The sequence below is a fragment of the Lissotriton vulgaris genome, unplaced genomic scaffold (assembly GCF_964263255.1).
Source record: "Lissotriton vulgaris unplaced genomic scaffold, aLisVul1.2 SCAFFOLD_1018, whole genome shotgun sequence".
NCBI lineage: Eukaryota > Metazoa > Chordata > Amphibia > Caudata > Salamandridae > Lissotriton > Lissotriton vulgaris.
The window spans coordinates 214,317-226,922 of record NW_028246283.1 but is presented as its reverse complement, the minus strand read 5'-3'; the positions used below and the strand labels follow the sequence as shown (position 1 = coordinate 226,922).

At 44.2% G+C, this 12,606-nt stretch overlaps 1 protein-coding gene across 1 annotated transcript in view; it reads right to left on the bottom strand.

Annotated features, from left to right (window-relative positions):
• The window catches only part of LOC147666006 (laminin subunit beta-1-like), a gene marked incomplete at its 5' end in the record, with an annotated part of 280,699 nt that overhangs the window by 59,923 nt on the left and 208,170 nt on the right, over positions 1-12,606 (bottom strand). The window contains 2 exons of the mRNA XM_086949328.1: positions 7,287-7,431; positions 9,618-9,821. Of these exons, the coding sequence (XP_086805454.1) occupies positions 7,287-7,431; positions 9,618-9,821 (349 nt within the window). The remainder of the gene's footprint in view (positions 1-7,286; positions 7,432-9,617; positions 9,822-12,606) is intronic.

The following is a 12,606-nucleotide window of genomic DNA, read 5'->3' as shown; positions in this document are numbered from 1 at the left end:
CTTCAACATCCTACGCAAGCTCCGAAAGATCTTCCGATGGCTCCCCACCGAAACCAAGGAAGATGGTCACACAGGCACTCGTTACCAGCCTACTGGACTTCGAAACACCCTCTATACCGGAACCACAGCCAAACTCCAGAAAAGACTCCAACGCATCCAGAACGCCTCCGCACGACTCATCTTGGACATCCCCCGACACAGCCACATCTCCGGACACCTGAGAGACCTTCACTGGCTCCCCGTCAGCAAGAGAATCACGTTCCAACTCCTCAACCACGCACACAAGGCCCTCAACGACCTGGGCCCCAGGTACCTCAACAACCGCCTGACCTTCTACACTCCCACCCGCCAGCTACGATCGACCAGCCACGCCCTCGCCGCCGTGCCACGCATCCGAAGATCCACCATGGGAGGAAGATCCTTCTCCTACCTGGCAGCCAAGACTTGGAACTCCCTCCCCATCCACCTCTGCCTGACCCAAGACCACCTCTGCTTGAGTAAGCAACTCAAGACATGGCTGTTCGAGCAGTAGTGGACCCCCCTCCCCCAAGCGCCTCGAGACCCTCTGGGTGAGTAGCGCGCTATACAAATATCCTGATTGATTGCCTGCATGCTCGGGATGTGTAGCGCGCGAAGTTACCCATGAGGTGTGTCCCGCCCGCTCGCGTCCCCTTATTTCCGGTCACTACTAACGTGTTCTCGAGTTATTCTGTGCCAGATTGCAGTTTCTGCGTGTTCGGCAACTCGATCTTACCGACAAGCATCCTTGCGCATGCGAAAATGCTATTGAGCACGCGAGAACTACGCTACGCAGCAGTTTGCGGAGTATTCGACAACTTCGCGTTCTCCGCGGAGCGCGGAGTTGCCGAAACTCCGCAAACTCCGCGAACGGAGCGTAGTTCTTCGCCCAGGGTTAGTTGTAGATCTCGTGGGTATAAAACCTGCCTGATCCGGGAGCACGAGGAGCTTTAATAGTGGTTGCATTCTATTTGCTATTATTTTTGCTAGTATTTTTACATCTATATTAATGAGGGATAGGGGGTGATACGAATCGCAGTGTTTGGGGTCTTTGCCGGGTTTTGGAAGCGCTATCAGTAGCGCCTCTCGTAGCGTCGGCGGGAGGGCTCCCTCTTCATAAGCCTCTCCGAACATCTGTGCCAGTTACAGAATCAACAGGTCTTTATATTCTTTATAAAATTCCCCAGGTAGTCCATCTAGCCCCGGGGCTTTGTTGGTAGGTAGCAAGTTTATCGCCTCCCTAAACTCGTCTTCAGTAATGTGATGTCCCAGAAACTCCCTGTGCATGTCGGACAGCCAGGCTAATCCCACGTCATCTAGGTATTCATGAATGTCTGATTGTGGGAGTTTTACTTTCAAGGTATACAATGTTGAGTAATATGAGCGGAATTCTTCCATAATGGAAGGGGTATCATGTAACTGCGCATCTTGAGCGTTCGCAATGTGCGTTATTAGAGAGGCACACTGCATTGGTTTAATCTTTTGCATCAGCGCCCTACCTGGGCGGCCTCCCTCCCCATAAGCCCTAGCTCTGTATTTTTTAGACAGGTATTTTATTTCTGTGTCAGCATACTCATGGTACGTGTTTACTTTACTTCGTATGTCTGCTAGGATGGATTTCTGCAGGGTGTCCGTATAATCAGTTTCTAGGGACTGGATGTCCCATTCCACCATATTTAGCTGTTGTCTAATGTCCATGAGGATTCCAGCGTGTTTACTTATGCAGTCTCCCCTTCTAGTTAGTTTGAACGCTTCCCATATTGTCCTATAGCTTTCCACTGTTCCAACATTTCGCTGGAGAAAATCCTCAATAGTGTGTCTCAATTCCTCCTGAACACCTGGTCCTTCAGTACTTCTGCCCTGAGTCTCCACGTGAATTGACTTGGAGTATGAGTGGGCACTTCCAGCACAAGTTGGACAGGGGAATGGTCTGATAGCGTCTTAGGTAGGTGTTCCACTGTTGTAGTCCACATGCTCACCTCTTGTGTGGTCAGCCAATAGTCTAATCTCGACCATGCATTGTAAGTGAGTGAAGTACAAGTGCCCTCTCTCCTCCCCGGGTTTCTCCTTCGCCACACATCCTCCATGGCCCAGTCATTCATTCCATCCAAGATAGCCCTGGCTGCACGCCTCCCGTGCCTATCAGCTCCGGAGGCCCTTTCTAACAGTGGGTCCATATATGTGTTAAAGTCTCTCTCCCCTCTCTCCCCCCCCCCCCCCCCCCCCCCCCCCCCCCCCCCATATCATTGCCTTTGGTTGTACCTCGAGTAGTTTAGCCCATATACCTTCATAGAAGAGTGGGTCATCTGTATTTGGTCCATACGTCGTGATAATTGTAAGATCTGTGCCTCCGAAGCCCCCCCTTATTATTATATATTTCGATATTTGCTGGTTGTTGAGGTGCTGGTCAATCCTCCAAGGGTTTGAGGAGGATGTGCGGCTATTGGAGAAGTACGTCTCTGCGATTATTGAGAGGCAAGCAGCCCAGAGGGTTTGACAAGACTTTTTGTTACAGGTGCTCTGTTCTCACTATGTCTGTTCTTCTTCCTTTCCTGGTTCCCAGTAGTCCATTCGGAGTTACTGGTAACAGGGGACCACCTAAATACTGAATTTAGGGGTGTTGAGGGGAGTGTAAGGTAGTAACCAATGGACTACCTACCCCTGGGGTGTCCACACTCCCTATAATGACAACTTCTAGGGGAGAGTGGGCAAAACCTGACTTAGAGTTCCTAGTTCCACTAAAGACAAGATAGTGGAATCATGCTTTCATTTTTCACTTCAGGTAGCCCAACTTAGGGGTGTGACTAGCCGGAGGGTGATCACGCCTTCCGACTAGCTAATTTTCCACCTGTTCTGGTGCCAAGTTGGCCTCAGGGCCACGGGTGGCATCTCCCAGGTCTGGGAGAAGACAGGCCTCTAGCCTTGATATGCTAAATCACTAGGCATCCTGCTGAAGGAGGTGTGAACACCTTCCTTCGGAGCTGGCATTGCTTCGTCTGAAAGTGCAGGCTCTCACCTGCAGGGTGTCAGAAGCTTGGTGGCGGCAGCCTTGGCTACATCAGTCAACCAGCACACTCAGACTAGTAGGATTCAGGAGGCACCTCTAAGGTGCCCTCTGGGTGCATGTCAGGACAAATACAGTACTTGCATCAGTATGGATGTGTCAAGATAAGGTGTTTGATACCAAACATTATTTTCAGTGAAGCCATTCTGTAGCTGGGTAACTTAAAATGATCAGTGCCTAGTACACATACTTAAGATGGCTTCTTGAACAATTGCAACGTTGAGGCAATGGAACCAGACATCACTAGGGCGTATCTGCTCATGCATATTCGCCCTCACATATAATATAATGCATCCTGCCTTAGGGGTATAAGGCCCGCTGTAGGGATGACTTGCATATATAGTATATGCAGTGTGCATGGCACAAAGGAAGTGTGCCCATTTCGTGTTTTCAAAATGGTTTGCACCATATTAGGTAGCCTGCAATGGCGGTCTACATGCAATTTGTATGTGGGTCCTTTAGGGTGGCATAATACATGCTGCAGCCATTAGGAGCCCTCTTTAGTACCATGCTCTAGATAGCAGGGGTACTATTTACTAGGGACTTACAGGGCTGCTAAAGTCCTTGCCAATTAGTTTAACAATTGAACATGTTGTTTGTTTTAGAAAAAGAGTACTTGCACTGGGGCCTGGCTAGCAGGGACCCTGTGCACTTTCAATCGAAAAGCATCAGTAGTAGACCAAAAAAGTGGCAGTGACCATGTCAAAAGGAGACACTTTCCTACAAACCCGCACTTACGTGTAATTTTTCTGTTAAAAGTTTTTTCATAACCATTGGCTGCTATGTATGTAGGAGACCAAAAAGAAGTTTGATTATAAAGCGTAAATAACCTAAAACTGGTTGCTGATAGTAATTTTAAAACATTGTAAGTGGGAGATTATGATGGTCACGTTGAGTAAAACCAGGACCATTTGCTTCAGAGTCAGAAAAAACACAGGATACTTAAGACAGTGTGAGGTAAAAAAAAGCTCTCTCTGCAAGATAAATACCCTTTTTGATATGGGTCTATTTACTTTGAAGTCAGTACAAGTTGTGACCACCCTCAGTCCTTCAGTGTGTAACATTTCACTGGTATGTGCCTTCAGTATGGGTCAACCTTTGTCTGCCTTACTTGGGAATATATCATATGGCCTTTGATGCAGACAGGCGGAAAATATCTGTAAAGGACGCATATACTGCCCAGGATAGAGAGAAGACTCTGGAACTCACAGCCCATATAAGGAAACACCTCTTTTTGTATGGTCACCCTCCAAGATTTGCTGCTGCTTTTTTTATTCTGAGAGTACAGCGAGGCCTGCCAAACAGACCTTACTGCCAGCGCCATGACCTCAAAATGTGTATGTCTAATTTGGTCACACCTAATTGGCCAACCTTAACTTATCTGTAAATCCAGCATATGGTGCCCACGGCATGCAAGTTAAAAGGATCACTACAGGAATTGAATCACTGGTTGTGCCATCCTTGGGGAGACATGAGTAAAGCTACTTTCCTTCTGCCTTTGCAGACTGGAAGAGCAGTTTTTACACTGCTAGCCAGACTTCGCCGTTCAAACCTCAAGTCACTTCCTGCACTATGAATAAGTGACCGCTATGGCAGGCCCATCGGGCCATAAAGGCAGGCATATTGCATGGCAGAATATGCATTTTACATGCTTTGACCACAAAAACATGAAACTGTCATTTTTACTGAGGAAAGTCTTGGCTGCCCAAATGGCGAGTACAGAGTTGCACACTGACCACTCAGCTGTGCTTTCTCAGGAATAATGCAATCAAAGTGGATAATCCAAGGTATCAAACAACTCGCTACATTGAGCCGACATTTTTCCATTCACCATTAAAGTGTTCAAAAATGGCTTAGGAGCTAAATAATTTTGTTTGGTGTACACTATGGCAAGAACAGCATGTTTTTTCTGGTTTAGGTTTTCAAAATTAACTCAATGACAGGGGTGCCACCCATTCAAAATCACCTCGATCATAGGAAAAATTGGAAGCACAAATCTATTTAAAAGTGGTTTAACTGGACCTGTCAACACGGCATGGACTTCGAAGAAGATTACCCAAAGGATCAGTTCACATTTAAAATACTCAGAGCTTCTTGAATCATTGAAAGAACATAAAAGGCAGACAGGGATAAATTAATATGGTACTAAGTCACGGATTATTGTAGGATTCAGGTCAAAGTCACATTGTGGTTGAATTTAAATTACCATCAACAAGGCTATGACATTTGACCCAACTTCTAGAGAGAAGGTATTCGCAAAGAACTACAGTCATGCGACAAAAATAATTTAGTGAGAATTTTGTGCAAGTCTATACATGGCCAGGCTATTGCAGTATGTACCTGCACCCAAACAATTAAGGGTTAAGCTTAAGGAGAACAACACTGCAACTTAAACAAGTCAGCACATTTTACTCCCCCAGCTTTTTTAAACCACTTCAAATGTACCTTGAAATTGATAGGGGGAAAGCCCATGCTGCACCTTGTAAGCACTTGTTAAGGTTTCCAATCAATCGCTCTTCAGCGCTGGTTAATTTTAATGTGCTCGAGGAGGAGATTTCCAGTATCCCCAAAAAATGCATGCCATACAGAAACCCCCTCCACACACTGCAGCACCCAAGGGACGCAACAGAGGGTTTAAAAAGGTAATTTAATGACTTAACAAAACAAGAAAGGAAATCAATCCCGAGACGTGGCTCAAATATGCACTATTTCGAATAAGACCAGGTTTCTTGGTGCATTCTAGGTTAGGAAGATAGCACCAGGCTTGTCTGTTCCGTTTCGAAGACACGAACAACTGAGAGCAGTTAGCTGGAGATGAATTTTGTCATAACAGACGGACCAGCACAGTTAATAGCGTGGGAGTTTCTTTAAGGCCAGCAAACCTTCCAAGCAAGTCAAAATTGTTGCCACAAAACAATATTCGATACATACAGTAAAGAATCATGGCTGCTTCCAAGTTCAATACTAATTGGGCCGGATTGTTTGGGCTTCTTCATTTCTCACTACAGTGAAAAAAGCGGTAGGACATGTTGGAGCAACATTTCAACACAAAATAGTTTTATGGTAAAAAGAAATTATCTTCAAACTAATGGCTACCATAGAGAGTAGATGAGGGGGTGTTTAGGAGCAACATGAGGAAATTAGCTAATAGAAAGGAATGAGTAAACTGCTAAAGTAGTGCAGGCAAACAAACAACTAAACACAGCCATTCAAGTTTGGAGCTGCCAAACTATGGACGTCAATGCAAAACAAGAGACCACCACAGACCAGCACGGAGGGAGCGGGGAAAGAGACCAAACAATATTCACAACTGAAACGATTAAGGGGGTTTCCTTTTGTTTCAGACTCTGGCCGACTCATGCTTTGAGTTTCTCAGATCATAGAGATCTCAGCATTGCACACATAGGCCTGCCATATGTCAGATCAAACGACTTTGGAACGTTCCGGTTTCTGCCAACTCCTTTAAAGTTTAAACGCGTCAGTATTTTGGCTCCATTCCCCATATGTTGCAGCTGTTCTTCCAACTCAGAACATTCTCGTACATTCGAAGTACAAAAAAGGCATTAAAATTAAATCAAGTCCTCCTCTTTGTTTTTCCAACAGGGTTTCCCCTCTGGTAACAGTTGTCAGACACGCAAATTAGGGAGCAAGCATTGCTTTATTTTAAAAAACAAAGCAGCATTTTGAAGAACCACTTGGAGAATCGTGGAGCCTTTTGTTAACCCATTTTTGAAACTAAATACAAAATGGGAAGCAAAAAAAGGGAAATGTATTACTTCTGTATGTGGAAATCAAGGTATTGTGCTATTGCTCTCCAAGAACATTACAACACATAGTATACAATTCTGGTTTACAAATTAAAACAAACAGTTTCAAGAATCAATACACAATGTGTGTGACTATTCTTGTCTTCTCAATGGCACCCCTTACACCTAACAGAAGCTTACTGGATATTAACTTGCAAACACAGACAGCAAGTCAGGAAATATTCGGATGCAAAATGTTATCAGAGGACCATAATGGCACTAACTGGCGTTGGCTGCTTCCGCCCGTTACCCAGCAGAGCTCATATTAAGATACGGTTTACAGTAGAATCCATTTCACCACACAAGTATGATATGGACATATCCAGAGAAAGCCAGTTGCGTTTCATATACTGTGTATAATCTATGCGTAATATTAAGTTGGGTAAAAGAACACTTACGCATTAGAAAGTCCCGGATTTGCTTGATCAGATTCCGCAGGTCTTCGTTGCTTCGGTCCACTTTGCCCTTTGTTGCATTTGTTTTTAATAGAATCTCTTCTGCACTTCGCTTGGCTTCATCTGCCCTGACTTTCGACTCCGCAACCTAGTGGATGTATGTCGTCAACCATAAGGTTATAGCAGCACAAAAGTGATGGATGGAAGTGCATGCATAAGTATGAATCATTGATAACTACTCTGGGGCATTCGATTCTACAATGCTTCAGTCATTACAAACAGGGAACAACCATATGCAATTCTATCTTGATTCCGTCCCAGAAGGCTTCAATGACTGGAGAAGAAAAGTACCCCAGATTAAATGTACCCTATTTGGGTTTTATTGGCGAGGGGCAGCTTGAGTTCCTAGGATACACAGGTGCATTCCCTTTCACACAGCAGTACAGTAAGTATGGGTGTTTTTGACTATGTATGCCTTTCTTGTAACTACATAACAGCAGTGTAAATTATTTATACATATTTATTGATTAGCCATTTGCATATGGGACAAAGTACCATAACAGTGCATTATAAGAATACTGCAAGTACCAAGTAGTTTGTGACCATGAGGCCGCTGGCCAAGTGCCTTTCTAAGGTCGTGGAACTCGGAGGTGATTTGGACTACCCTTTTTATGTACGGTTGAGCGTAGTTTATTTCTTAAAATATTCAGATGTATTTGTTCTGCATTATTTCCATAACTGCCATGCAACCTTCTTTCATGTTTGATGCTTTCAGCGAGTCCTTTCACGTGTATATTTTAGGTTAAAAGTAAGGAATGGCTAACAGTTTCACGGAAGACCTTGAACAGCAATTTACAAGAAAACACATCTCCATTTGCTGGAGCATAATTCTGGTTCATGTATGATAATTCATCTAAATGCTTCAAAACACATTTTGTATTGACTATCCAAAATATATTTTAGGAAACGTTCCCACGTTTGCCTGCTCCTGCCATGTTGAACATTTTTTTTGTTTTGTTTAATCAGCACCAAATACGAGTTCTGAAAACCAACACTTAATTGGACTATGGCTTTCAGCTCTTCCTTTCACTATTCTACTGGCTATGTCTGGGCATGCCAGGACAGGGTGGTTGGTGCTCCAGTAGAGGAATATAATCAGTTTTATTCACCCACTTTCAGGTGTACAGTGTCACAACCAAAGAGGATGGGGTGAAAGGAATTGGAAACTTAGGTGGTACTGCCCTTACTGGTAACGTGGGTTGTACTCCAACACCAGCATAACCAACCGGTAGATCACACCACCAGATGCAATCATTTACATGGAGGCCGGCTCTGTCCACGTAATTCTGCCTACTGTTTCCACTGCCGAGGTAGTACCCTGAATTTTACTTTGCTGTGTGGAGACGAGCCTTGCAATGTTTGCAATAAAAAACATTTTCTAACTGGTCTAATTCTGGGCAGTTTTACGGAGGCACGAGGAGTCAACCCTAAGACCAGCTGGGAACCCTGTCCACTTCCGGGAAGGTGGAAGTGGGGAAGAGGGAGAGACTGGAACCCCCCCACCCACAAAGTTCTTTCTGACCACGGCTCTTTACCATGAAGTTAAATTGCATTTTGAAATGCCACTCAATCTGCATTTTGATTAGTTCTGAGGTAGACATTATATTTTCACTCTCTAACTAATCTTATGGGAACTAAATACTCTGGGCTATAAAGACATTCAGAAAGCTTACCTATAATTAAGTCTCCCTGTCTTCCGTTTTTACTGATTTTTACAGATAAATACAGACAGAAAACATTCATTTTCTTGTCAGTGTTTATTTTTAAATGTGGATAAAAACGGAAATTGGGTTGCTTTTTGAGTAATTCTAAATACTGTCTGCCATAACTGCCAGGCCAATAGATGTGTGGATTGATAGATAAGCGGGTTAAAAATGAAAGGATTTTTAGTAATGAATCTTTAAAAGCAGTAGATATGCACAAGGTTGATAGTGAAATTTGCATTTTTTCATATAAGTGCACTGATTTATCTTGTGTGGGTGCTCACAGCCGTGAAACCTGGCAGACCTTCAAGCATGAGTGCATATTTATTGGTTAAATAAATGTGGAAATATTCTTATTTTAGATTACATTTTCCACAAAACCCAAAATAAATATGGATAAATACTGAAGAAATTAGCAAAAAATAGATATGGATAAATTCAGACGGGAACGGCAGAAAAAGAAATAACAAAACCGGGAGCCCTAACTATAATGAATATTTCTGTCATTGTTTAAAAACGTCATAAGGCCCACAGTAAAAATGTATACTGTCATAATAAAACCACGATTTACCATGTTAGAAAGTTGCTCCACTTCAGCCAGAGCTCCCAGAATCTCTCTATCAAAGTCCTTAGCGGTCATCCATGCATTGCCTGCCACTGTGACCAAGCCATCGCAACCGGGCCCGCCACATTTTCTCTCGCCATCATCTGTTTTGCAGGTCAGGCCACCGCATTTTGAATCAGCGCACAAAACTCCAGGTAGATTTCCACAAGTCTACAAGAGAAAGGGATGCATGTCACTCAAACACAATAAGACATTAGCAGAAACAAAAAGGTTAATAGATGGCAGTCGATGCTTAGATTGCACTTCAAGTCAAAATGTTTGCACAGTCTGTAATGTAAACCGACTACTTTGACTATTTCAAGAAAATGAGTTACAAAAGTGTGCATAGACTGTGTTCCTCCCAGTTAAGAAAGTTACAAGGACTAGGCTTAATATCCAGTAACAACTGGAAAATTCTCCACTTTAGCCCCTGAACAACCTCTACCTTTCTGAGCCTGGTAATAAAATATTAACAGAAGGGACTTCTACGAACGCATATTTCGATGTCTGAAATGTAATATCTGCAGTGAAAAAATCTCCAGACAACCCCAAAGTATCAGTTAAGGAAAGCAGGGAGGAGGCTGGCTGGTGACGTTATTTTCCAATATGCACGCTAAAGTGCCATCGCCACACTTGTAAAACTTATAATTCATGATCCCAAATAGGAATATGAAAAGCAAAGCCTATTCAGGGTTTTCTTTATTTAAGTACCAACACTGAATGTCCTCGTTTGTATGAGCTTACATGACAGAAAATACAATTTAAAATAAGCTAAAATAGATGGACACATTTGTACATAAATGGTGTATTATTTAGAAACACGCGATGCAGGAGTACATCTCAGATACACCCAAACCACCGGGCAAGATGCTGGCCAACCTAGGCCAGTTAATATTAAACATCCATCTATAACAGAGTTTAGGTTGGGTTTATTGAACCTGTAAGAAACAGACACCTGTGGTGTTTGGTTCTCGTGCAGCAATTCCCTTTTCCTTCTCCTTTCTAGTAGAGGCATGAGCAGGAATCATCACACTCTCCATATTGTCCCTAAGGGGACTAGTGTGCTTTGATGTAAGCCTGGTAGGCTGCTCTGGGTATTAAGGTATCCTTGACTGGAGGTGAGTGTTTGAAAAGTTTCAACACTCCGTCCATCATTTTATTTTGTGACGTTGCTATTATAGCAACATGACTAGCACCACTCCCTGCAAGACTGAACTGGTGTATGGAGTGTCTGATGTTCCTTCTTCCTTGGTTCCAGTCTTGGCTGTTCCAGGCACAGAAGATATTGACCCAAGATGGCCGGCAGGTAAGGAGCTCCAGCCAGGAGCTCCCGGCCAGGGATTGCCTTTTTGGCTTACATCCTGAAACTTCCACCCCCTTCTGGACCCTTTTACTCACTAGGGTCAATCTCCAATTGCAGCCATTGTTTCTCTAATCTCCTCTTCTTGGATTCGTTAACTTCAGATGAAATCAGGAGAACTTCTCTGATCGGCAGAGCCAGAGCAACATGGCCGTTATAGCTGTCGATTCAGCTGCAGGGGAGATTGGCCCCAGCACACTGCCATGGCCGTCAACTACCCAGCCGGGCTTCTGGCATATTTCTCTGTGCCTCTCCGTTGCCACACCTTTCCTCCCCCTGCCTCCTGACGATTTGGTGATGGTCAACTGTTCGACAGATCTATCCTTCGGCGGTCCTGATGCCTGGTGGCGCTTCTCTGGATGGCTGCGGAAGAACTGGGATGAGCTCACCCCTCCCGATGCCTTCCGGGATCGACTGCAGCTGCTTCCCATTCTGCCTGCCCTCCAGCTTTGCCTCCTGTGGGATGTCCAGGACTCGTGAGTCTTTTTCCAGGTACGGGGGTGCAGAGGCGGCGAGTATCCCGACACTGCGGCTGTTCTTTGCTTCTGGGAGACGTGCCCTCCTGGACTGCATTGCTGCCTCCCTTTCACAGGGACCGCTGCCCCAACACCCAGGCAGATTTTCCCGGACCTTGGCATGCTGATCTACGGCACTACTTCCCACGCGACACAGAACCTGTGCATTCGGATGGACCGTTGGGTTCGACCTCCTCCAGCACTCCGCTCTCCTTCAGCGCTTTTGGAGGCGTCCCCCCTCTGGCTCCACTCTGTAGAATCCGCTCTCAGGAGTTTTATTTGGGGAATTGACTTGTGTGTGTCCCACTCTCGTCTTTAATGTAACTTTGTGTAACAAATGTAATAATTTAGTTTGTAACTTGCAACAAGCTGTTCCATATGTAAAGCGCTCTAATACCTCCGGGTCTAGCCAGCGCTATATAAAACTTATTAAACAAAAATAAATAAATAAGACCTGAGTGCAGGCAAGATACACACTGATTCCTGGTGGGGCTTCTTATCACAACCAGCATAAGAAGTAAAGAAACTGAAGCAACTGGTCTGGTAACTTAAATTAGACTTCCTTACATGGGGACTTCGCCTGAAGAACATCTCACACAGTGGCATCATCAATTTCTTTTTGCAAGGTCTCTCATCTTAGAAACTTGAACTTCTTCGACTTCAAATTGAAGCCAGAGCCTCCTTGCCTTTTCTTAGATGTTAATATTGTATCATGTAGATTGCTGGATTTTACTTCTAGGCTATTATTGTGTGTGCTTTCTACACAATTTCAACAAGACCACAACCCAATCAGTGTTATTCACTCAGTCACAGGTTAATCAGTATACAATAGATACACAGTCCACAGAGAATAAAAACGTCACAATCACTTCAAAAACTATTTTAAAAAAATCCAGATTTCAGTTACGTATAACAGTTTAAAACAAAAAGACTCAAGGATATGGAGTCAGAAAGGGGACTAGTGTATTACAGGCTTTGTGCTGCTTCTTTCCAGGGCCTTGGCACAAAGCCGGCTCCTGCCCACACCAACGCATTGCCCTCCTCAGAGCTGTGTAAGCTTATGGTAACAATGGCAGCAGGC